The following is a 27,841-nucleotide window of genomic DNA, read 5'->3' as shown; positions in this document are numbered from 1 at the left end:
TCTTTTATAGAAAAATTTAAATTATGTTTTAAACAAGAAAGAAGGGTTTCATCTTATGAATTAAGTGTAAATTATTCCAATGGCTCAAACCTTGTAATTTAATGAATCTCTGCTGTTCGTTGTGTTGAATATCAGTCTATATTCCAATGTTTTCCTTGGTATCTCAGTTGAATGTTTTTAATTATTTTCTTATTCTTTCATTTCTTATTTGATGCTTTTTAAAATTATAGTGCGGGAAAGAAACTCTTCTGGTGAATCTACTGATAGTTTGTAATACAGAGTAGTAACTAGACTCTATTTTTAAAAATCACTTTTTATTTATAGGTCAAAATTCTTCAACGTTTAGAAAAGTGAATTATCACTTAGCATAACAGATGATTTTTAATGCTGAAATTTAATTAGGTGATTCAGGGGCTGTATTTTATACCATTTCAGTTGAAAAGCACAATCTAAATGATATGTCTGCATGTCAATCAGCACAACAGTTTCTGGCTTCGAGATAAATGTGTATATGAGTACTTGTCATCTTTCCTACTTTTCCAGACTTATCTGTTTGTAATTATTTTGTTTCCCAGATTGCCTCACAAAGAAAAGTTTTTCTGAATATTGAAGCAATCTGAATATTCAAGTATTGTGATGTCTGCTCTTAGAATTTTCAAACTGTACCTTTATAAATTTTTCTTTGTCTAATCTGATTGAGCCACCTATTGCATTAATACAATAAGATTGCATTTTGAATAATTTGTATGACTTTTTTTTTTCTTTTTATTCCTTTGTGTTCTTCACCTCCACAAAATGTGTTATCATTTATGTGCCTCTCTGTATATGTCTAGCTTTTCTGATTTTTATATAAAATCACTATTTCTATTTTTATTAATAAAATTTTATTTCACACTTATTGCTCTAGTGTACTGTGATGATGTATTATGATTACTTGTCCGCAATTAAAGGTATGTTGCTTATTATTTTGATCTGTACATAATTCGTGATTTTTTCCTTTAGAACATTTATAGTGAATGAAACTTCAGTTTCTGATCAATATGCATACAGAATAAATTTGAATGGGGTGTCTTGGAATTCCTCTGGTTCTCAAAATGCATGTTTCAAGGCTGCTGTTTGTCAGACTAAACCTTATACAAATTTTGTACGAGATATTGGAAGCGTTGAATCTAGGGCTTTTGTTATGAGAGGTATTATTATTTATGGCTATTAAATGTAGGGTTTTCTAACATGTTGTTATTCTTTTTTAATGTTAATGTTTGTTTTGTTAATGTCTAAAATTTAGCTACTTTCATTTATTCAAACTGGACTTTTTTGAAACAGATGCACTTTATCAGCATGTAAATAAGGTTCTATCATTTAGGTTCTCTTCTATAAATATATCTAAATTCTTTCATAATGTTTGGACCATTAGTGATTAAATTTATCATTAGTGATCACTAAATAAAATTAGTTTTGTGCATTTTTGATTTTTACTTAGTTTCCATCTCTGTAATTAACGTAAAGGCAAACAATTTTTTTTTTAGTAGTATTTTTACAGATGTGTAAAGTACACCTCACACCACTACCCACTGTTCTGACTGTGATTAAATTTTAATTTGATTTTAAATTGGTTTTGTATATACATAACGTGCACATGTGTATTTTATATATATATATATATATTTCTTTTTAAGGTTCAGAACTGCATTTAAAATTTGTATCTCAAACACAGCCTTGTGGAAATAACAGAATGAAAAATATTACCACAGTTATCAATCTACATTGTGTTCCCAAAGCTGGAATTGTAAGTTTTACTGGCTAAATTCTTTCAGAAAATACTAAAAATATTTCGTAAATTTTTTACTTTTCTTTTCACTTTTGTTATAAGATTTTTTTAACTGTCACACAGGAAAAAATTAAAACTGGGTAAGAAGTTAAAACAGATGCATTTTATTCTGTATTTTTGCATGAAAAATTTTATAACGATGTAACTATTTTTAAAATTGTGTATAAAAATTCTTTTGAGCCTATTTCAAGTGGGCAGTGAAGTACTAATAGATTGTTGAAGTATTAATTAATTATATCAAATTTAAAAGACTGTTTCAAAGATGTGCGGAAAAACTCGGAAGAAAAACATTCTGATTGTTTTTTATACATATTTGCTAAAAATATGTAAAACTTTGGTATGTGCTCCAGACATAAAACTTTGCCTTCACTAACATAGAAGAGAGAGTTTAATTACAGGGGACTGAAATTATATTGTAGCAGATAGCACCAGAGACTACTAACAGATTTTCCTTGAATTATGCTTTCATAATGCCACTTTGGAGTGTAGATTTCCATTTTTAGATCCTTAAATTGGAGAACTGGGATGTTGCTTCTTGTGTGAACTTGTGATTTATTCAGCTGATGAGAAGGATGTTCTAGAATATGCAAAAGTTTCTTGCACTACTGTCAGTAATAAGGGGATTTTTCTATGTGGTTTCTGATTCAGGTACTACCTGAAGATGTTAACCTAAATGCACAGAATTTCGGAAAACTATTTTAGGATGCTTGAAGTTGCAAGGGAAAAAAAAAAAAGACTCTGAGAACCTTAAATATAAAAGTTAAGCTTTCAGCATTGGGAAGGGAAAAGAAACACAGAATTATTTACAGTTTAATAAAAATTCTATGGCTCATGTCTAAAAAAATTGGGAAAATTTTCGATTTAAACATTATTATAAAAGTATCTTCCCTTTAAAATTAAATCTATTAAAGATATTGACTAAGCAGTTGATCACTTAGCTTGCACTATAACAAATATACTTTCAAGGAAGTACCAAAGCTGACCTTCACCCCAATTTTTCTTAATTGCCTCCTGAGATTAAAGTCAAAAATTCACATAAAAAATAAAGAATGAAGAATTTGGCAAAAACTTGAGATGATTTTGACTGAGCCAAGGCGTGAATCTGCCAGCTGCATGAGTTTAAGTCAAAATGGCACATGATGATTAAGAAATCGTGCCCTAGATCAGGGGTTCTTATCCTTATTCCCCATCTGGGCTCATCTGACAAACAGGAAATGCTGGCGTGCGCAGTAATAAAAAAAAAAAAAAAAAAAAAAAAAAAAAAAAAAAATTGAAATTTTTCAGATTTTAAATTATGTCCAAAGGGGCGTTTTTTTAACGTTTTGAGTGTTACCTTTATTTATTAAATATCATGTTCTTTGCACTTAAACCATAAAATTCAGTTCAAGAGCAATATCGCAAAATAATGTTAAATTAAGCATATCTTTAGAATTTCCGATATACACAGTCTCGCGAGCTGGAGATAAAAGTATTTTTTTTCTATATAACGTTGCCATTTCTCGCTTTTAAAGCATTGAGTTTGTAAATCAAAAATTCGTTAAAGTTTTACAAAATATAAAATCTATAATAAAACAAATTCCAAATTTGGGATTTCAGATGCCCATATTCGCAGTAGGATTTCGTCATTCAAAATTCGATGGCTCTATGTACCATTGTTTTATCACAATGCGAGAAATAGACAATCATTTATGCAGATTTTTCATTATTTAATTCTTCAAATATAATGCAGGACTCTAACATTTTGTGGCAACAGTTTGAAAAGTGAACCGACGTTTATGAGTCCGACGCAAAATGCCAAAACGAAAGCAATAGTCCTTCGGGACTGAAATCCCTTTGGACTAAAAAAAAAGTATTAAGATTCTTAATATTTCTTTATTTTATTTCAATCATAAGCATCATGAACAATACCCTACATTAAAAAGGTAACAAAAATTCAAAATAGTTGCATTTAATGCGATTTTTGGCATTGCACATAGTATATAGCGGACAGTCACAAATGCACAAAAATACAATAGCTTCACGGGCACAGGGTTAAAAACCCCTGGCCTAGATGGTCTCGCTTAAAAGATACCAGAGGAAGGAATTTGGCAAAGAACTGCGAATCCTGATTTTAAAATTCAGCTTCATAGTCTCCAGAAAGAGATCAAGGCATCATGTGATCAGTTCATAGAATCACAGTATACAAAATATGTTCACTTCCTAATTACCAGTGATATGTCTTTGGCATGCATCTGCCAGGCTACACAAACAGAAAGCACTCATTTCGTTCTTAGTAGTGGACTCTGTGATGGCTCATACAGACATGGAGCACACTATGCTCATTGCTAGCAACCTTCAAACACAATTTACACCCCATAATGAAGATATCTTTGCAAATAATACAGATTCACAATTCCTACAAGAAATAGGACATTTTCTAAATTCTCCTTTCAAGAGAGATTTACAGTATGCCAATTTGTGAGGTTAGAACTTACAATGCTAATCTCAAGCTGAAAAAAGTACTTGGACTTAAACTGTCTTTAATCACACAATTAAACACCTTTCCACCAAATTTATATTTTGTATAGTAATGTTAATTAATTTTATGTTAATTCATTGCTATTTTCTCGAATGCCGGAATTGTTCACTTACTGTGTCTGTTCTAAAATCACTCTAATCCTCAAAATGATAGACTTATCAGCCTTCTATCTTCGTTATCAAAGAAATGTGAATTTATATTGTTTGAATACCTGAATATGTTTTTCTTCAGAAGCAAATTATCCTAACTGATGAACAGTTTGGATATCCCTTTCTCCCCCCCAAAAAGAACACTGCAATATCTGGGAGCTTCTATGGACTGTGGAGTATATTTACGAAGGCTTCCACAATAAAACTGGTGTATAAAAATCATAATCAAGCTCATGCAACTTGATGTTTTGGCCCATTTCATTCATAATATTAACTTGCATCTCAGTAACAGATCTTTCTCTGTACGACTTAATAATGTCATTTCTAGCTCCCACCCAATACTTTCTAGCTCAATGTTGATTAATTTTTCTATATTTGTTCACAATCTTCACTAATGACATACCAAAGTCACTTAGTGTCACTTTAGCACTTTATGCAGATGACACAACCATTCTTGCTTAAAACTTATATGACTGGTCTTTAAGATTCAGAGTTATTTCTTTTGTCATAAGCTTTAGCTCATTACCTGAAAAATTAATGTCACTAAATGTTCTGCTATGATCTTTTCATGATCCCTACTGTTATTTTAAAGTTTTTGATGAATAGATTCCCTGGTATAAATACCTTGGTTGTACCTTAGGCTCAAAATAAGTATGTCATCTTCATATTAAGAATGTGTTAAACAAAAGTCAACACTTTTTTAATACGCAATTATTAACTCTAAAGAACCAACTGTCAATTAAAAATAAATCTCTCCTCTTTACTTCAATTTTAAGACCTGTTTCTGTGTATGTTTGTACAATGTGGGGTACGGCTGCAAACATGCATATTTTTTTTTTATAGTATAGGGAAAATGATCGCATTAAGACAAATGAAGAGGAAAGTACTCAAGTCTCAACTCCAGACTTTATTATTCGAACTGAAAAATCAGTTACTTATATACGCTTGATAAACGAGCTGGAACAGTATAAACGTGGAAGGTTCTAGAAAATGGAGAGCATTCTCCAATAAATGGAATATAAAGGTGATATATTAAGAGGAAGGAAATTTAAACAAAAACACGTTTTAGGTGACCTACCTTTGATGGATTTTGAACTCAGGACCTTCTTTTTTTTTCGAATTCAGCGTCTTATCTAGTGAGCCGCGATGTGCTCAGTCGAAGGGAAACATTTCAATTAAAAATAATGCTCTCCTATTTACTTCAGTTATAACACCTGTTTTTATGTGTGCTTGTTCAGTCTGCTTTACAAAGATGCATTATGGAACTCCAAGCCTTTCAAAGTGCGTTAAAGGCCTTTAACAAACTCTTTTGTAATCATGGTATATTCGTAATCATGTGATTCATTTGAACCTAAACATAAAGCCCATTGATGTCTTAACTGAAAGACTTAACCAAATTTTATTTCCTAAAATTGAACAGGTTGTTTGTGCACTTCAAACTCTGCCTGCCTATGACACATTAATTCCAAGCTCTGCAGAAAGACCTCACTGTGTGATTAGCCAATGTGCGAGTTCCCCACCAGCCAAAAAGAAATTCCCCTCCAACTTCAGTTTTTGTTGATATCTTCATGTGAAATTGTTTTATCTAATTTTTATTATTTTTAGTTTTTTCTCCACTTTGAAATAGTTTTTTAACATGCAGGTACTTAGTTTTCTACAGTATTTATAATACTTTCAGCCTTCAATGTATGGCGTACCTTCTAGTGTCAAAATGTATTTATTTTTATGTGATTTGTCTTTCCAGGAACTCTTGCTTTTAGCTTAAGACTTTTCGCATATGCCGATTTCAAGAAAATTTCTCTGTTTGTCTAAAGGACTAAGTGATACAGTACAAAGTCCCAGATCTGGACTCGTCTTGATTTTTGCGGTACCAGTTTGGGATTTTTCCGGATATTAGATCATCAGTTTAAATCTAGTAAAGTCACGTGAAGAAATAATAAAATTAAAAATATGAAATTCTGATTTATGAAATAATGAAGCATTTATGATCTAAAGAGTTTCATAATTTAAAAAAAAACTTAATATTTATTTATTTATTTATTTATTTATTTTACTTTATTAAACATTTCTTTAAATGTAAGTTGTTTAAGTTACTTCATTTTTTGTGCATATACTTTCTCTTTAATTCTATAGACAGATATAATTTCTTTTCAGTTACAAAGTTCCATTGTTGAAGTCCTGCAATTGCTGTATCTAGAATTCTGACTAACTTGTCAATCGAAATCTTTTCATCACTCTGTCCGTAGTGGTATTTTCTGGATGTAGAATCATACTACAGATTTTGCCATCCAGTGATTGATTGATGATTGAGAATCACTGTCATCACAGTGAAAAGCTTCTTTTATAGCCTCTTCATTTATTACCACTTCTCCACATTTCTTTACAAAATCTGCTAATTGGAAAATTTCACCTTTGGTTTGCGATATCTGAAAATCTTCAGATTCTAGGCTATCATCATAAAGTTTAGCTATCATTCACTATACACAGCTATGTATTCTGAGATTGGCGACTAAAGACAAGTTGTTCCACTAAATTTCATCTTGCTTTTATCACGCACTGAGACATTTAAGCATCTAAAGAGTTTCATAATTTAAAAAAAAAAGCTTAATATTTACTTTTTTTTTTTTTTTACTTTATTAAACATTTCTTTAAATTATTATTACTTGTATTAGTTATTTATTATACTTAGCCTATTTCTTGCACGTGCTTAACAATTATCTGAGTCCTGAATAAATAAATTTCAACATATACTTAAGGCTTATTGAGGGCCATGGCCTGATGCAGTCTCTGTTGGTCCTAAATTCTGCTACCAAGCACTTCCCTTTGTCTTCCCTAAATTCTGCTGCTCGGTGCGACTATATGAACTCTGGTGCTGGTTCTGGGTGTATGTGAATAAAGAAATCTGTTATTCTTAATTCAAATAGCACTAAATGTATGAGTACCATTAACAAAATCTACTTTTAGCATATGGAAAGAAATTTTTGTTAAATATTTCCTGTCAACATTTCTAAGCGCATGTAACTTAAATCTGTAATCATTGCTAAGCATAATCTCAGCATAAAAGGTTACCATGCTGTTTCTCAATTACTAGTGATGAAAAATTTCACCTTTCGTTTGCGATATCTGAAAATCTTCAGATTCTAGGCTATCATCATAAAGTTTAGCTATCATTCACTATACACAGCTATGTATTCTGAGATTGGCGACTAAAGACAAGTTGTTCCACTAAATTTCATCTTGCTTTTATCATGCACTGAGACATTTAAGCCTGACTTGTATTAGTTATTTATTATACTTAGCCTATTTCTTGCACATTCTTAACAATTATCTGAGTCCTGAATAAATAAATTTCAACATATACTTAAGGCTTATTGTGGGCCAGGGCCTGATGCAGTCTCTGTTGGTCCTAAATTCTGCTACCAAGCACTTCCCTTTGTCTTCCCTAAATTCTGCTGCTCGGTGCGGCTATATGAACTCTGGTGCTGGTTCTGGGTGTATGTGAATAAAGAAATCAGTTATTCTTAATTCAAATAGCACTAAATGTATGAGTACCATTAACAAAATCTACTTTTAGCATATGAAAAGAAATTTTTGTTAAATATTTCCTGTCAACATTTCTAAGCGCATGTAACTTAAATCTGTAATCATTGCTAAGCGTAGTCTCACCATAAAAGGTTACCATGCTGTTTCTCAATTACTAGTGATGAAAGCAAAATATAATAAATAATGATTCGCCAAGTTGGCGTCAGGAGTATAAAATATTAGTAGGTGTAAAATGAACGATGTATCTGTAGAATGTTTCAATTTGAGATGTATGATTGGCAGCTACAAAGCCAAAATATTGATCAAACAAATTTATGGTAAAATGATTGTTTCTTCAATAACGAGCTACATTATTATTAGTGCCAAAGTGAAATTAAGAATTGGGACTCTCCATGTTTTATTATGCGTGGGAGGGGGAATCAAATGCGCATGCGTACAGCTCAGAAAAAAATATGTAATGAAATAAAAAACAAAAAGTTGGTAATGCTCTTTGAGGTCCGGATTTCGGACTTTGTACTGTATAAGGCAGTAAAGTGCTTATCTTAAACTCTTTTTTTTTTTCACTTTTATCTTTTGGATGGTTTTTATTTTTAAAGAAACTTAAAACAGGAACCCCTCAGAAATATGAGGAAGGCAAACTACAAAATATCCATTCTCTCCCTAGCTCATTGGTTAATGTGTTAGATGTGAGACCATCTCAAGATCAAATTCTTCTAATCACTGTTACTTTCTTCAAACTTCATATATTCTTTTAAAAGCTGACGTTTTCTCCTTAAACTTTCTCAAGTTAATTTGATTTCTTTTAATTTACTTACCTTACGGTCTGTCATATATACTTTCTTAATTCTGCTCACTTATTTTATTTTTATGATGCGGAGGTAGAGGATACTAAACCCTAGGGATTTCAATAATAATAATCTTCGGGTTATCAGCTAGTTCTCCGCATGTTTAATCCAACAGAACCGCCATGAAATTGTTTCAGTGTTGTCGAGGATGGGATACTTTTAAAGATTATATTTATATTTTTGATTGGGAAACTGGCTTTCTGTTTAACGTTGATGAGCTGATCAGTTGCTACAGTCAATGTTGCTTCCTTTGCATATTCTAAATGCTTGACAGTTATGTTCTGGATATGTGCTTATCCAGCCAGATAAAAAGATAAATTGCATCTGTTGAACACGTTTTTAAGTTTTTTTTACTTATTTATACATTTGTTTTGACACTTCGAGTGGATAGTGGCCCAGGGTTACATTGGGAATCATCTTTGCAATGGATACCATCATCCCTCTTTTGCTGAAACTGTTAACAAACAACCAGCATTTCTTGCCATTTCTTAATTATGTATCTACTTATGGGAATAGTTCACACACATTAGCTTTAAAAGGTGTAAAATTTATTTGGATATTATGCCTGTTCCATGTGTGAAATTATATAAAATGCTATTCTCTATTTAATTCTGATTCAATTATTGCAGTAGTGCCTCAACGAAGCATTATTACTATGTATATACATGTTAAACTTTAAGTTTACTTTTCTGATCATTATTTTAACTGAAAACGTTGTGTAGATGTAAATTTTCAAGGAGATATATATCTGCTCTGTAAATCTGTTGTATATTTCTGTAATTTATAATTTAGCACATGTGGATATTTGGAAATAATTTTTACATGCACGAAATGCTGTTATCTTAGATTGTGATAATTTGTTTGTGTTTCAAATTTATTCCTGATTCTAATTAATGATGATGTTGCAAAACAAAATAAATCCTTTTTAATTTTTAAAGTGTCTTTATATTAATAAATCCATCTGCATTAAGAGGTGCAGTAAAAAAATATTTCAATTTTTAATACAGTGTTATCTTCTGGCCATCCCTTACATGTCGGAATAAGGGATTTATGCTTTCTTATGTTTTCTCCTTGTTCTTATAAAAATTTTATACATAATCATGAAAAAATATATTTGAGTTACTATATTTTAGGGCAATCCTGTTTTTGTTTATGAATCGGGTGACTGTGATTATATTTTTGATTGGAAAACAATAGTAGTGTGTCCTGATTTTCTCAAGTATGTTAAAATTATTGTTTTTATTTTGTGTCAAATATATTTTGAAACTTTAATCTCTGCCTTTAAAGAATATTTTTGTTTTGTTAACCAAAGTTAATTTATGACACTTTATAGAATTTAATAAAACTTAAATTTGCTCCTAGTTGCATGTAACATACACCTTACTTTGTCTATGTGTTTGCAATTCTAAGTTTGTAGTTCTAAAAAATAAAAATGTGTTTTATGAAATTTTATTCTGAAAATTAAAGTGCTCTTTAATTGTTAGCTTTATTGCAAGTTTTATCCACCAAGTGGTGCACAGTTTGTGTTTTTTCCCATGTTAACACAGGCATACTTTCAGTAGAACTGAAGCAACTGACTCATACTTTCAGTAGAAAGTTCTGCATTGATGCATGTCTTCCTAGACCAATATTTTTGTAGTGTTTTGCTATATTTAATTAATCCAAACTGATACAACTATAATTTGAATTTATTTGTTTATGCATTTAAACTTTTGGATTTCTCTTTGTGCATATATTGATATTTGTGTATGTTATCATTCTTTCATTTGATTACATAAGGGCTGGGTGAGTCTTCTGTATATTGAAAGTATCTGTAATGTTATAAAAATTAAATAATTTGTTTATTATTATAACTATCTTTTAAATGCTGAGTGTAAAAGATCAGATCTGTAGGTTTTGAGAATCTTTAAATACGAAAATTTTCCTGATAGTGAAAGTAATCAAATCCTGTATTATTAATTCCCCCCCTTGATTTTTTTTATTAATTCCCCCCCCTTGATTTAAAGGAAGGATCTTCATTCCAAACCTACAAGTCCTCGTTCGCAGCCAAATCCATTCAAAGATGAGGGACTATCTGGTCATAAAGTTGAAATCGCAGTGGGTGTCATCATTATTCTAATAATTCTGATGGTAATCGCATTCATATTTGCGAAGCCAACAAGAAGGTATGTTTTTTTTTTTAATTTTATTTTTTATTTATTTTTTTTATTATTTATTTATTATTTTTATTTTTTAACAGTATTTGGTAAACTCTATCATCCATACCAAATATACAACATGTTACACTTACTTTTATTTTTCTAAATCCTGCTTACTAACTGACATGTACTGAGTTGTGAGGGCCATTTGTAACAGATAAATCTAAAATTGTTTAAACCTTCAAGCTTGATGCTAAGATAATTTAACCACATTGAAAAATTTGTAATAAAGAGCAAGAATGAATTTAAATTTTTATTTAATTATAAAATATCCCTTCTGTTTGGTTAAAAAAGTATTATTGTTGTATTTCGGTATTTTTATAACTGCAGCTTACTATAAATGATTGGGATATAAAGGCAAAGGAAACAGTGAATTTTTGTGTGAAATCTGCATAAAATTAATTTAAATTATTACCCATCATTTTAAAATCATTGAAGTTATATCAACTCATTATAAGGATGTGTGTGTGTGTATATATATAAACACACAAGGGTTACTCTCTGAAATTTTTTAGATGCACATATGTTTTTAAAGTTATGCTTATGAAATTCTAGGAGTGTTCAAGTTAATTAATCTTCCCCGCATCACTGCTCTTCTGTAGACAAATTTTCCAAAAACTTAACTTTTGTGATTTTAGAAATAATATGGTACCATCATCTATAAAGGTTTCTTTATTGATTCTGACTAGCTTCTCTTTTTGGTATTCAATTAAGTTATGGGGAAACCCAACAGTAAACAATTTTTTTCATATGCATTTCTTCATGAATAATTTCATGCATGGCAGCAGATCCGAATGTTAATGTTCCTTCTGTATTATTTGGTAGGTGCAGCGATTATCATCAATTAACATTTTCCATATGGCAAACACATTATCTGGTATTGCTGCTAACAATGGCCTTCCTGTGTGTTCTTCAGCTTTATAGGAAATTGCAATCACTCTGACATTCCGTAAACCATCTGACTACAGTAGAACGAGATGGGAATTCATTCCCAAATACTAATTATAAATGTTGAATGCATTTTTCTAGATTTAATTCCACTTTAAAATCTTAGAAAATCATAGCGCAATAATATTCTTGCATTCACTCCATTTTTTCTTCTGCCTAAAATTTATTCTATTCTAAACTGTTTGCAATCGGGCAGTAAAACATCGCGAGCTAGGCTAAAATAGTTCATATTTTCGAATCTAACCAATATTTTTTCCTGCCACTTAGCGTCTGTGCGTGTCTCAGAAATTTCAGAGTGACGTCATATATATAAAATATAAAACAATATTGTTGCGTGCGTACGGGTTCGTTATGAAACAAATGCACAAGTCCGATGAAAAATGAACAAAAATTTATTATTATCACAACAAAAATGCTTAAATTTTCTCAAATTATCATGCAGTATTACAATATCTCACAATAGTTATCTTTTAACTACTCAAATGTCCAATAGAACGTAATTCAAAACAGCTAAAGAAAGCTTCCGCGAATTCGCTACAATCAACAAGAGCAGTTTTCTAAACAACAACAAACTAAGCAACTCCTACGAACTGAGATGTTTTCCTCCTTTTATAAGATTTAAAAATCACGCGCTAGAATTTTCTAGTACTTTCTCGAAATCAAAAAGAGATATTTATTTATTTAATGCATGCGCTCTTGTATTTTCAATTTTCCGGCTTAGCTTTCTTTTAATATTCGTCACGCGCTGCACTGCGCGAGAAATAAAACCATTTAATTTATAATTGAACTAACATTAGCTTTTTAAATGCCAAATTCTGAACAATATTATTAAACTTAATTGAAATTTGCCAATAGACCTTCAAAGGAGAGATGGATATTGATAATATATTCAAACTGCTAAATCCATCCTTGTTTTATCAACTCCAAAACAGCAGAAAAGCCATCAGAACAACTTTTCGTTAACACCATAGTCTGCTAACCAGCTAGTTTCCTTGTACTGAACAGCTTGGAAATGTCTTGCAAATTCATGCATTTTTTATCATTATTCTTACAGCATAAATTTTTTAAAGAAGAACAAGGCCTGCTGTTTTTGATTATCTCTTTTTTTTCCCCTTCAAAGAAAGGGGGAGGGCTAAATGGGTTTTTAATCATATCTTGTTTCACACTCTCTGTTCCGTTTTCAGTCATTTTTGAAATGTTTTAGGAGAAACGTTAACTACTAAAACTTTAAAACAAAGCTTTATGGAAATTCAGAGAAGCCCAAAAAGGAAAAAATTAACCAGACGTAAATCAAATATTCACTATATTATGGTAATACACTTTTAAGCAAAAAACAGTATAACTGTCATAGATAAAACGCAAACATAAATCGCATTTAAGCGAACAAAATGATACTCGCTGTCTTCTGCGCATTTTTGGAGCTGCCACATATACATGAGTTGAAATTTATGACTTCTGTTTGATAAAGTATTTTTACCCCCTTTTCCTGCCATTACTACCGAGGTTGAAGTGCACGCGCAATGCAGGTTATGTGAAATATTAAAACACTGATGCTTTCCAGTTAGCAAGCATACCAAGGCTTCTTAAAAGGGTTGCTGTCTTAAGTAAAATCTGCCCATGCAGTACTTGCCATCTGTAGAATTATTTCATATTTGAAGTGTTGAATTATGTTATTTCAGCTTTAGTCCAAGCAATTATTCTATCACTACAAAACAACTGAAAAGAAACCAAATAAAATATATTTTTAGCATAACTAATAACCAGACAATTATGTATTTTGCTTCAAATTTATCAAGAAGATATTCTCTTTAATTTTGCAGAATAATACTGTTGCGTGCGTACCAGTTCATAATAAATTGAATGCACTAGTCTGATCAAAATTGAATAAAAGTTATTCTTATCACAACAAATATCACAAAATGGTGTAATTTCTTCAGAGATAGTCAATATCCCAATATCTCACAGTAGTTATATTTTAACTAAAACATTAAATAGAACTCAAACACTGAGAAAGCTAGTCCGATCTCACCGCGAATTCCCTGCATTCAACAAGAACTAAGTAAACAACTGAGTTGAGATGTTTTCCTCCAGCTTGTACAAGTTTTTTTATCATGCACGAGAACATTCTCGTATTTTCTCGATTTTTCTGGATAGCAAACGAGTACAATTACGAGATATCTATTCATTAAAATGTTAAATGCTTAGTTTCTCTTCAAATAAATCTCGTGCTGCATTGCACAGGAATATAAAATTTTAATTAGAAATTCTACTAAAAATAGCTAAATAAATACAAAATCCGTAACAATACATTGTGATGTGGAGCATTATGAAAGAAACAATAATTGAGCGTTAAATTAAATATGTAGTACAGCATAAACTTCACAATTAGCATAAAATTGCTCTGAATTCAATGGTAAACACTAAATAGTCTGTCCTTTTAGTTTTGGCACCACAGCATACAAGAGGGCAATATCTATCCAATCCCTGAGGAGGATTTCTTTTCCGGAATGAAAGGTTTGGTTTATGTGATTAGGGAAAAGTCTCGAAGACTATCTGCCTAAGGGAATGAATGAAACGTTTGGTTTGATTTGGTTTATATGATTAGGGTAAAGCTTAATGGGCTATTTGCCTAAAGGAAAGAATGCCTTCGTGGAGGAGTTTCGAAGGGAAACTAGCTCGTATACACGTTACACATGAGGCAAACCATGAAAACTCCCATGCAGCTAGCCCATTCGCTTGATTCAAACCTTGGACCGAACTACCACTGTTCGACGACTTTACCGCTTGGCTGCTGGTGGGCCTTGCGGAATTAAAGGAGAGGTAGGGGGAGACGTTTGCTTTGCATTCTGTAAATATTTCATAAACTGAGTGCTGACACTTTTTGGCATGCACAATCCTTTTACAAAGAGGAATGGGTAGAAAGACATAGTAAAAGAGTGCAGCTTGTTTCATTTTGACTCTAAAGTCAATATTTTAGTTTTGGGCTATCATTTAAAACTAGCTAATACAGATTTATTATAATAGAGTTAAACAAAAAATGATTTTTTATCAGATTTAAATTTACAGGCCTATGCGGCATGCATTGTGTGCCCCAAGAGCATGTCTGTAACATGTCATGTGCTTCTGAATTTGTTTCTGTCCTTCCGTCCAATATGTCAAAGTAATTACACATTTTGTCTATTTTGTACAAATAAGTATTTTTAAACTAATTTGATTAATTATTTTTTCTTTAGAGCTGCAATCTCTTCAAAATTTCGGAGCTTTTATGCTGCAGAGAATCTTCCTTACTTCAGGTACAAAAAGGTAAGTTCAATGTAAGATTGCCTGACAATAACTGATTTAAACAGCCTTCAGGTCAAATTTAATAGTCTGACTGAGTATTTAACTTTACTAATTTAGACAGTCATATGTTACCTCTTTAAGAGTGCCTATCTTAACAAAAGAATACAAGGTAATTTCTGTATTCTCCTTTGTGCTTCTTGTGAGAGTACTTGCTATTTTGTGTTTGAAACTCTGTAGAAACTTAAATGAAGTTTATTGTTTTAGTAAGTTCTGCTTTGCAATAAAAATACAAGAAAAATTTTGCAAAAAAAAAATGTATATGCTCTGAATTGACATATAAATTATCTGTTTTGTACGTAATATTCTTATTGGCTTGAACATTAATCATATGAAGGAGCTTTTTGATACTGTACTCATGGAATTCTGCTGCCAGTGATGATAGTCAGTTATTTATGATTACTTTAATTTCTTCATGAATGTTTTTCGTCTTTATTTGTCATTTGTTCAAATCTTTGTTACTGTCCGACCACGTATTCGAGATTTATGTAAATATCCGGTGTAGGGCGGAAGTAGGCTTATCTATCAGTCATGTAGGGGTGAGTGCACTAGCCCGGTTAGATTTAAATGTTTCTTCCATTTCATGCTCTATCTTTCAAGTGCTGCACAACAGAAAATTTTAGTATGCGCTTCATACATTTAAGATGATGTACCATGAAATTTTAAAATTTTAGAATTAAATTAAAATGCATAGAAACATCAGATCGTGACATTTCAAAGAAAAACCGTTAAAAGAACTGTAATAGTAAACTATTTGTCTTAATACAATTCATCATCAGTTTATAAATATTTTAATAGATAATATTAATTTAATAGATATCAATTAAGTTAATAATAATTTAAATAATGCATCTTAGTTAATTTTTAATATTTTCAAACACTGAATGAAACTTTTATCTGTTAAAGATTCTTTAATAAATGACATTTATTAATATAATCAAATGATCTATAAATAAAATAAAGCAATTTAATGAGAAGAGGTTGCAGAAAATTATTTTAGTTTTAATTAGACATGCCATACCTTTTTTTTTGCCCTTTACATTTTTGGCTGCTTAACTGGGATGGTCAGTCTTCCTAATTGTCATTCTTCATCGCAAACTTTAATCAAATTATACACTAATTTCTTAAAATGGCTGCAAAAAGGTTTATTTCTAGAGCTTTCTGGAACACTAGAACTCATTGTAAAAATGAAGATTTGAAAGTAAAAGAAGGTCAGTAACAGTAATGCTCGATGATTGTAAGATAAAGCACTAAATGACCCACGACCTCCCAAGAGGAAAAAATACCCGCACTTTTCGCCCAAACCCTGTGATACTTCTTAAACAATTTGAAGTAGACTCCAATGATGGAACACAGCAATAACTTTTATTTGACACTAAAAAAAATAGTGACATATGAACAAGAGAAGAAAAGGTATAAAAACTTATTTTAAAAAAATATAATTACATGCTTTGCGCGACATATTGCATGCAGCTCTTGAGCCTGTGTTTCAATATTGCCAGTAACCTGTACATTATTTATTATTCATCTATTTCAAATGCACGAGAGATTAATAATAATATTAAAGTTGTTACTACTGCTACGGCCTCCGAGAGGGAAAAATACCCCTGCTTAACCCACACCACTTCAATTAAACTGATCCATCTTGGCTCTCAGCCAAACTGCTCTCGCTAGTGTGGTTAGACGGTAATGTAAATTTACGTTTCAACTGCATGCTTCAAATTATCAGTGCCTACGAATAGCCAACCAGAGTGTGATTTATCACTATATTGTACAGGTGACGAATATACCTTGAACCTACAGAAATTTATAATCCAGACTGTTAATTTCTTGTGGTAAAACATTGTATACTATACAGAGGTATATCATGGTTTGTGGCAGGTCCACTTATAATCCTCTAAGAAAGAATATATTGTTGCGTATGTACGGGTTCATAATGGATTGAATTCTCAAGTCCATAAAAAGTTAATAAAATTTATTCTTATCCCAAGAAATAAAACAAAATGCTGAAATTTCCTCATATATTCGTACAATATCGCAATAACTCACAGTAGTTATATTTGAAACTACTAAAACCTTAAATAGAACATAATTCCAAGCAGAGAAAGCTAATCCGATCTCACCATGAATTTGCTACAATCAATAACAGTACTAAGTAAACAACTGAATTAAAATATTTTCCTAAGCCTTTTTAAAGCTTTTTAATTGTGCACAAGAACATTCTGGTAATTTCCATTTTCTCAATTGTTCTGGATAAAACAATTACGAGACATCTATATATTAAATGCATGTGCTCCTATATTTTTACTGTTTCGGCGTAGCTTTCTCTTAAAACTAGCCGCGCACAACTTTGCATGGGGAAATGAAACAATTTAATTACAATTCTACTAAAAAAATAGCAAACTAAATACAAAAACATAACAATATGTATTGTTAATGACATAACCAGGCATCCCACCTTTTTTATCAGGTTCTATCTTTCAGATGAAAGCTGCAAAATTCCATTTAAAATACATACAATTACATCTTTTAGTTCTCTAAATGTATAACAGATGGCAGCACTAGTATTCATTCATGGAAATAATGTAAAATAAATATTCTTTGTAGGTCTCGTTTTGAAGCAGTTTTTTTTCCTTAATTTCTAATGCAAATTAAACTATTTGAACAACAACTTTTGGTGTTAGAATGAATATTTTTATGTGAAAGTTTCCTTTTCTAATAAAAATTATTATTTGAATTCATTTATATTAATTAAGTATAGTTGAAATTAAAGGGTAGGACATATACGTCCCATGTGCATGTAGAAATTGCTGCTACTAGATGGCAGCACCGTTCAAATATTTTTAAATTCAAGTACAGTAAGACCCCGCTTAACGCGGGGGTACGTTCCATCAAAGTAGAGCGTAATGCGAAACAGCGCTAAACGAGGCTATCTTTATATGTAAATATTGGGGTTAGGGGAAGATGGCTAGGAAATTGATTAGGTATTAAATTTAAAAAGTATGTTTTTTAAATAAAAATAAAACCTAACATTTATTTCTTAAAGCCCAAATTAATACCACATTATTATTTCTTGCAAAAATAAAAAAAAAATATAAATAACATTACGAATATTCTTAAAAAAAACAAATAAAATTCTAAGTCAGTCATATTTAGTTAGCCTTCCGCGTTTTCAGTGTTCTGCCTTTTTGTGACAAAAGCATCTAATGTTGTTTGCATTTTCAAAAGCATTTTCTTTTGCGTTGTTCTCTTAAAAGTTCTTCATAAACGGATAGAGCATCTCTAACACCACGCCTTACTTTTGAGCTCCTGTCAAAATTCGGATCATTTTCAATGAATTGATCCATTATTTCAGTTATGGTAGACAAACTCCTTTTTACAAACGTCATCGAAAGTTCTTTTTGCTCTATTTCTGAATCACTGCTGTCAACATTTTTGTTTTCTTCTTGTTCAGTTAATTCCTTGAGCTCATCATTAGAAAGACTAGCCGCTGCTTCTTGAATTATTTCTTCGACATCTTCCACATTTACCCCTTCAAAATATGTCTGTACAATACCGCACCAAACAAGAAATACAAGTACACTCTTTCGGATATGTATTTGAAACCTATCGCTGCATAATATTTCGAAAAATCCCCGTATGCTGCGAGCGATTTCGTGGAATCTGATGCTAAAGCAAAGTTTAAAGTTATTAAACATTTAGCAGTGGTAGCAATGAAAGCTCCCTGAGTTATGTTGTGCAGACATTGAAGACAATAAAAGATTTTTGAACTTAACCAATTTATTAACAATATAATAAAAAAATAAAAGCACATAAAATAAATTTCAACAATATTAGAGTATTAGGCAAAACATAACATAATCATCATTCATCAAATATTTTTACCTGTACTCCAAAACACTGGCATTCTATACAAACAAATTTAAAAAAAAAATGAAAAAAGTCCTAAATAGTGACTATGCCGCCTAAAAATAAAGCAGGCTACCCATTCCATAAGTCCATAATCAATGGTCAAGAAAACACCTGAAAAATTTTAATGTGAAACCACTTAAAAACCGGCCTAACGCCGTTTGCACTTAATTCCACCCTCCTTGAAGAAACATGGACGCTGCCTACGGTAGTCACTCACAGGACAGCCCCCGGAACTGAAGAACTTCAATCTGGAACCATTATCTTGTAAACCGGAATCAAGGCATCCTTTGGAAGGGGCTGGAAACCGCTCACACACCAGCCGGTAAACCAGGAACTAGAAGGGTTGAGCCAGAGCGACGCGAGATACTTATGGCAGAAGTAGGAATGACGTCATCTCACGGCAACCAATCAACTATCGGCACGAATCGGCTTTTCAGATGACGTAACATTGTTTCGTTTTTGCATCTCAATTAGGTTGAGACAGTCCGTTTTCAATGCAAACAGTGGCAGCAAGAAAAGAAGTAGAAGTAATTACTATGTTATATTAAAAATAAAGACTAAACTAAATAAACATTTCAAGGAGGAGAGATGATGCATTACAAAAAATTTAAAAATAAGCTATATTTTCCAACAAATGCCCCCCACATCATCATCTCCGACCTGAAATAAAAACCGAATGCCAGTATCTTTACAAAAATTCAATAAGAAATAAATAAATATCACAATTTCATTCAGAAATTTTTAAGAACATTTTTCTTTGGGAAAATCTTATCCCATTATTCAAAAATTTTACCGTAGCAAGAAAGTCCAACATGTTACAAAACAATACAAAGTCATATATATGATCATACGCTCAATACATTTACCCAGGGCCCTGGTCACTCATACAACATTTTACACTGTACAATTTTACATTTACCTAATATCCATCATATATGACTTATAACATATTTTTCAAATTAACAAAACTCTTAATTTAAATACACACAAAAACAAATTTCATAAGAAAATTGTTCCACAAAATTTAACCAGATTATGCTTAGTCAGCGGTTTTGTCATGGGATCAGCCAGATTATCTTTACTTGGGACATATTTTAAATCAAAAATTTCCCTGTTCAATAGATCACGAATGAAAAATAGTTTCACATCTATATGTTTTGTCCTCGAGTTTTCAATGGGTGATTTTGTAAAACATATAGCAGCCATATTATCAGCAAACAATATTGGTCTCAAAACATAGTTACTTGCAATTTTAAACTGAATGCATTCATCCAAAATGTTTTTAAACCAGACTAATTCTTTTGCTGATTCAGTCATTGAGATAAATTCAGCCTCCATAGTAGATAAACTCACTCCCCTTTCTTTAAACGTACGCCAAGATACAGGTGATTCTCCCAACAAAGCTAGTTGTCCACCAATAGACACCATATCATCCCTGCTTGAAGCAAAATCCGAATCTGAATATATATTGAGCTTCAGTTCCTTGCATACCAGCTTGAGTTTGTGCTGTCTGGTATTGGAAACGTACCCTAAGAGTTTAAGTAATCCTTCCCAGTGAAACTTACCAGGATTGCTTTGGAACTGAGAAAATATATTAACAGCATAAGCTATATCCGGACGAGTACGATTGCAAAGAAACGATAGACATCCCAAAACATTTCTATAAGGATAATTCATCATTTCAGTCGTTTCTTCTTGTGTACTGGGACTTTGAGACTTTGAGTATTTCACACCTTTAACTATTGGAAGGGAAGTAATTTGTATTTTAAAAGACTTAAATCGATTAACTATGTCTTCTATATATAATTACTGATGAATTAAAACACTATTTTTCCCATATTCAAATTCCACACCCAGAAGCTTTCTTGTTTTACCTAAAATTTTCAAATCAAAATGTGAACTCAGGACTTTTAATATCCTTTCGGCCTGAACTTCACTTTTCCCAAACACAACTATATCATCAACATAAACCAACAGAATGACAAAATCTTTAAAACGATAGACACAATTACACCACTCAAACTTGATGAACCCTAGGTTACATAGTGTTCTATCCAACTCGTAGTACCATAATCGGCCACTCTGATGTAAACCATACAAGGCTCTATCTAATCGACACACAAAAGTTTCTTTATCTCGCTCTACAAAACCCTGCGGTTGGGACATGTAAATTTCCTCTGATAAAGGAGCGTAGAGATAGGCACTTTTCACGTCACATTGTATATTTGCCCATCCTAGGTGTGCAACTAAAAGGGAGAAGAAGAGTCTTATTACTGAAAAGTTGACTACAGGAGAGTAGGTTTCATCATAGGTATCGTATTTAATTTGCCGATAACCCTGAGCCACTAAACGAGCTTTAAAACGAACAATGTTTCCAAATTCGTCACGTTTAATGTTAAAAATCCACCTGCAACCTAGTGGAGTCTTGTCTTTAGGAAGTGGAACAAGATGCCATACCTTATGCTTTTGCATGTTGGCCATTTCCTCTTCCATTGCCTCTATCCATTTAAGCTTTTCTGTGGATTTCATTGCCTGGTTTAAGTGTTTGGAATTGAAACATCTAGTCAGCTATCTCGGGTATACGACGTTGAAAGAGTACCAGTTGGGTCGATTTCACCACTATAAGTATTGCTTCCCTTGAAATCAAACAAGGTAGGATCATACTGAATATTATGTTCAGTGCAATACCTTTCTACATCATTTGGTGATCGTAGTCTTTGATTACACCCCCTCTCAAAATAATACACATCCGTACGAGTGCTGTCTGGCCTTGGAACAGGTTTACGAAGCCAAGTTACCTGTCTCAATGTAGATTGAGTGTCAGTGCCAATTGTAGAAGAAGGTACATTGGTATCGGTTCTTTCCTCTATTTCAGGAAAATAGCCAACTGGAGTGTCAGTAGATTAGAACTCTACCCTTTCTTCAGATTCCAAATCAGGTAGGGTGCCCAGTGCAGCTCCACTGCCACTTTTCTGCATTCCAATCGACTCTTTAAAAGTAGCATTTAGGGTTTCTACCACCTTTTGCTCATTTTCCAACCAAATCTTGTACCCTTTTGTTCGTACACTGTACCCAATCAATCGGCCCTTTGTTGCCTTTGGATCGAGTTTAGAATTTCTTTTAGCCTTTGGAATTCCCACATAGGCAATCGTTCCAAATGCCTTAAGATGACGTACTAATGGTTTCCGCTTAGTGTATAATTCGAATGGGGTTCTATCTTGGCCCTTATGACAAATTCTATTAAATGAATATGCAAAATACATTACTGCATCTGACCAAAATTCAGAACTCATTCCACTATCGTGTAAGATTGCACGTACATTATTTAGAGCTGTTTGATTAAATCTCTCACAAACTCCATTCTGTTCTGGAGTATAGACATCTGTAAATTCGTGCTTTACACCATTTTTATTACAATATGACCTGAATTGATCATTATCATATTCTCGCCCATTATCAGTCCTAAAGTATTTCAACTTAAGGTTCAAAGATCTTTCTGCACGTGCTATATGCCTTTCAAATACTTCAAACACCTGACTTTTCTCCACAATGGGGTACACTACCACATAACGAGAATATTCGTCAATAAAGGAAACGAAATAACGTTCACCATTCCTACGTGGAATGTTAATAGGTCCCCATACATCAGAGAAAACCCTTTCAAGCGGTCTCTTTACTCGAATACCTTCTAAAGGTCTATAGGAGATTCGTCTTTGCTTATTGATTTGGCAATGTTCACAAAACAAATTAGGTGAGTGCTTTAACACAGGAAGACCTCGAACTGAATGTCTCTTACTAGTCCTGACAATAGTATCATAATTTATATGACCAAACCAACCATGCCATAATTCACTGTTATTATTCTGAACTGCGAATGCCTCAAATTTTACAGATTTGCCCCCTTTTTGATTATTTTCGGGAACACATGATAGTTACTTCCTATCAACTTAGCCTTGTACAAAGTTGAATTCTCATCATCAGTAACTTTAATTTGCCCATTTTTACCATAAAATCTTGCTCCATTGATATCCACCCTAGGTCCAGATATTAAATTTCGTCTTAGTTCAGGTGAATATAACACATCTTTAAGCAAAATAACCGTATCCCCAAATTTCATTTTAACAGTACCCTTCCCATGAATTGGAAAAGTTACCCCATCAATAGCTACTAGCATATTCTCATTTTTCACAGGAGAAAAAGTATCAAACAATTCACGATTTTTACAAAAATGATGAGATGCAGCCGTATCAAAGATCCAACTATCATCATTTTCTTCCAAATTGTTAACATTGGCTTGAGCTATAAAATGGGACCGTGCATGGGAATTATTACTTTTACTCAACTTGGGTTTATTCTTACACTTAGAAGATGTTTTATTACTACTAGATACAGCTGAGGAAACAGAAGAAGCAGGTGAGGGTGATCTGGAAAAATTACCTCTCATTCTACAGTATTTTTGAATATGACCTGGACGGCCACATTTATAACACTTGAGCCCTTTAATCTGCTTAAATTTGGGTTCACAGTGAGTACTTTGAACTTCTATAGTCTTATTGGAGTTTTCCCTATCCATCTCTCTTAAATTAAGACGCGTTTCCTCTGCTAGAATTTCAAGTTCAACATTTTTAAAAATGAACTTTTCATCTGGCCACCTCAAAATATTCTGAACTACTTGATCAAATTTATCTGGAAGAAACCTAAGAAACTGGAAACATATATATAAGTCTCTTACAGCCTGATTAATATCAGCTAACTGTTCAGTTACTCGTTTTAATCTAGAAGAAAAGAAACTAATACTTTCATTTGGCTTGATTTTGCAATTTAAGAACTCTGAAAACAGGGACATATGTCTTGACCTATAATCTGGCTGGAAATATTTGGCAAGCGTATTCCATGCCACTACTGGGTCATCAATTTCACATATCAAGTTTCTATATTCAGGGCTTACATTCATATAAATTAACGATAATGCCAATCGACTTCTATTTTGAAAGTCGGCAATAATTTGTTTTGCAATACCCTTAACATCATCTAAATCAGGACATTTCTCAACACCTTTGACCAAAAGCCATGCATTTTTTTCATTCAAGACAAACTTCATATCTTTGGACCATGTAAAATAATTACATGCATCAAGTTTAGCAATATTATGCATGACACTAACAGTAGCCATATTTGAATTTTAACAAAAACCGCCCCCCCCCAATCTCTTAAGTCCTAAATTAACTTTAAACTTCAAAAGTCTGCACTAAAAATAACTCAGGAGCTACTGGGCCCATAACCAAAATGATGCGAAAGCAAAGTTTAAAGTTTAAAGATATTAAACATTTAGCAGTGGTAGCAATGAAAGCTCCCTGAGTTATGTTGTGCAGACATTGAAGACAATAAAAGATTTTTGAACTTAACCAATTTATTAACAATATAATAAAAAAATAAAAATACATAAAATAAATTTCAACAATATTAGAGTATTAGGCAGAACATAACATAATCATCATTCATCAAATATTTTTACCTGTACTCCAAAACACTGGCATTCTATACAAACAAATTTCAAAAAAAAAAAAAAAAAAATGAAAAAAGTTCTAAATAGTGACTATGCCGCCTAAAAATAAAGCAGGCTACCCATTCCATAAGTCCATAATCAATGGTCAAGAAAACACCTGAAAAATTTTAATGTGAAACCACTTAAAAACCGGCCTAACGCCGTTTGCACTTAATTCCACCCTCCTTGAAGAAACATGGACGCTGCCTACGGTAGTCACTCACAGGACAGCCCCCGGAACTGAAGAACTTCAATCTGGAACCATTATCTTGTAAACCGGAATCAAGGCATCCTTTGGAAGGGGCTGGAAACCGCTCACACACCAGCCGGTAAACCAGGAACTAGAAGGGTTGAGCCAGAGCGACGCGAGATACTTATGGCAGAAGTAGGAATGACGTCATCTCACGGCAACCAATCAGCTATCGGCACGAATCGGCTTTTCAGATGACGTAACATTGTTTCGTTTTTGCATCTCAATTAGGTTGAGACAGTCCGTTTTCAATGCAAACAGTGGCAGCAAGAAAAGAAGTAGAAGTAATTACTATGTTATATTAAAAATAAAGACTAATCTAAATAAACATTTCAAGGAGGAGAGATGATGCATTACAAAAAATTTAAAAATAAGCTATATTTTCCAACAGAATCCCCGGGTTGAAATAAAAGAGCGCTAAACCGAAATAGCGCTAAATTAAACAGCATTAAGCGGGGTCTTACTGTATCATGTTCATTTTATGTTGATAATGCAAATTTATATTTTTTAATAAATTGTAATAATGTTAAAACTTGACAAATATTTAGTATTTTTTCCAAAAGAAATGAAAATATAACTCTGTAACATGAACTCATTGAATACTGAATGGATATGTGAGCGTGATTCACCATAGAAAAATATCCTAAGCAGAGGAAAGAGAGGGTAAATGTAAATAAACATCATGACCTTCTAAATATCTTCCCTTTCAAACATGTAGCAAATAAAGTACTAGAGCGAAAATCTTCTCTGTTTCAAATCTGTTATGATATCATTAAAAAATATCTAAAAACTTGTACAGAGAGCGATTTTTTTAAAAATTATGTAATTTTTTTGGAAAAAAATATTTTCTATTTTGCAAATTTGATGAATATTTTCTACATAATTATTCAAAAACGTTTTTTATATCTTGCATTTTCATTTGGTTGCTAAAACTAGCACTTTAGAAGAGCATTTTAGAAGAATTTATGCTCAGGCAAAGATGCCATTTTACTGCTGTAGATGTGCGGTAGGGCAAGCGGTATCCCACCACGTCATAAATTACCTTAAAGGTTTACCTGTTTTTTTTTTTTTTTTTTTTTTTTTTTTTTTTTTTTTTTTTTTTTCCATGAAATAACAGTGTATTAGGGGCTAATTATCTATGTGTAAAGTTATGTTTTCCAAAAACAATTTTTTTTAATGCGTCGAACCTCAAAGGGTTAAACAATGCAGTGGCACAATCACTGTTTCTTATAACTGCAACTATTATGTTTCCTACAAATATACTTCCTCAGTGGTAATACTTCCATGGATTTAGGTCAAATTGTTCAGGGATAGTTTGAAAGACATGAAGATACACATCTTCTCTGTTTTATACAATAACTGTACTTAAACATGTTTAAAATGCTGTGCTTTATGCTAGACAATAGAATGGGATTCTCTCTCTCTTTCTCTCTTTTTTTTTTTTTTTTTCCTTCTGCCACCATTTCTCTAAGAATTGGATAAGATTATGATGGGAAAATAATATAAAGTGATTATTACTACGGTTCAGAACTTGCATGCCTTTATTTCAGAAAATTCTCAAATAGTTTCGAATGTAAGAGATATTTTTGCTCTATATTAGGTACACGGTTCATTTTTTAAGCATTTCCATAATTTTAAGCAAATGCTGATGTGTTCTATGAAAGTTTAAAATAACCTTTTAAATGTGGATGCTTAGTATCATACTGTATTTAAGTATGTAGCTTAAAATATCTAGTGTTTGTTTTTCTTATTCATTTCTTAAATATATGTATATTGTATTAATTTAGAAGTCAAACAACAAAAATCAGCATTAAATTTGCAAATTTTCACAGGATTAGTTTCGATGGTTTTACCGAACCATCTTGATAAAACCATCAAAACTAGTCCTGTGAAAATTTGCAAATATAATGCTGATTTTTGTTGTTCAATTTCTAAATTAATACTTGTTCGGTGTGTTATTTTATCTTAATTATATATGTATTGTGTTGCACATATATTTTGAGTCAAAATTGAATATGCTTGTTATTTACATATGTATTTTAAAATTTCTGAGAGTTTATCCTTTTAGCCTTTTATATATGTATTATGAAAATGACAGATCTGAAGTAAAACTTAATTTATACAATTCTTTTAGGATGAAACAATTACAGTGGGATTTCCAAATGAAAGGTATTCTTTATTTTTCTTATTTTGAAGCGATTTGTGATACTATACACATATTTAGCATCCATAGTAAATCCAGAATGGCGAGAAAACTTCGAAGTCATATAGTTGCTATAAGACTCAGTCTTAGCAGACTTAAAACATAGTTCAGAAAGAGTTATTACTATTTTTAGAATAGAGAGGGGCTTTTAGAATTTTTAGGATAGGATTTTTGGAATAGGAATATACCCAAAACTAAGCATTAACATAGACTCCAACTACTACGGATTCTCCATAGTTTCTACGGAAATTCATGAAAAACTACGAACTACGAAAAGTATGGAAAAAACTACAGATTTTACAGAAACAAGAGCAGGAGAACCAGTACGCAAAACGGAACCAACAAATTCATCCGATGATTGGCTGAATACTCGTGTTATCATATATCACGTGTTGAGTGCGTTCCTAGTTTTGAAGAATTAGCCAATCGTAGATCAGTAACTCCAACCGTTAACGACTTATCAATAGTTCCACCCAATTGTCTGTCTCCCAGGTTCCTCGCTGATGCGTGTTTAGGCTGCATTCGGCTGCATTGTGTAGTTTACGGCGAGAGCTTAGCGTGTG

General features: G+C 32.1%; 1 protein-coding gene across 4 annotated transcripts in view; it reads left to right on the top strand.

The window, feature by feature from the left end:
- Positions 1 to 27,841, top strand: part of LOC118203623 (cation-independent mannose-6-phosphate receptor-like) — a 96,646-nt gene that overhangs the window by 55,375 nt on the left and 13,430 nt on the right. The window contains exons 7-12 of one of the 4 annotated variants that reach the window (XM_085826150.1): positions 1,003 to 1,190; positions 1,677 to 1,786; positions 10,017 to 10,102; positions 10,890 to 11,048; positions 15,263 to 15,332; positions 27,210 to 27,244. In XM_085826150.1, coding sequence (XP_085682276.1) covers positions 1,003 to 1,190; positions 1,677 to 1,786; positions 10,017 to 10,102; positions 10,890 to 11,048; positions 15,263 to 15,332; positions 27,210 to 27,244 — 648 coding nt within the window. Of the gene's footprint in view, positions 1 to 1,002; positions 1,191 to 1,676; positions 1,787 to 10,016; positions 10,103 to 10,889; positions 11,049 to 15,262; positions 15,333 to 27,209; positions 27,245 to 27,841 lie in introns of those variants that run through there. The other 3 variants (XR_015043759.1, XR_015043760.1, XM_085826152.1) reach the window with 3 other exon arrangements.

The sequence above is a fragment of the Stegodyphus dumicola genome, chromosome 11, assembly GCF_044657685.1.
Source record: "Stegodyphus dumicola isolate Sdum_Otavi_A_Nest chromosome 11, ASM4465768v1".
Classification (NCBI taxonomy): Eukaryota; Metazoa; Arthropoda; class Arachnida; order Araneae; family Eresidae; genus Stegodyphus; species Stegodyphus dumicola.
The sequence above is the reverse complement of the archived record's forward strand: the minus strand, read 5'-3'. Positions and strand labels throughout refer to the sequence as shown.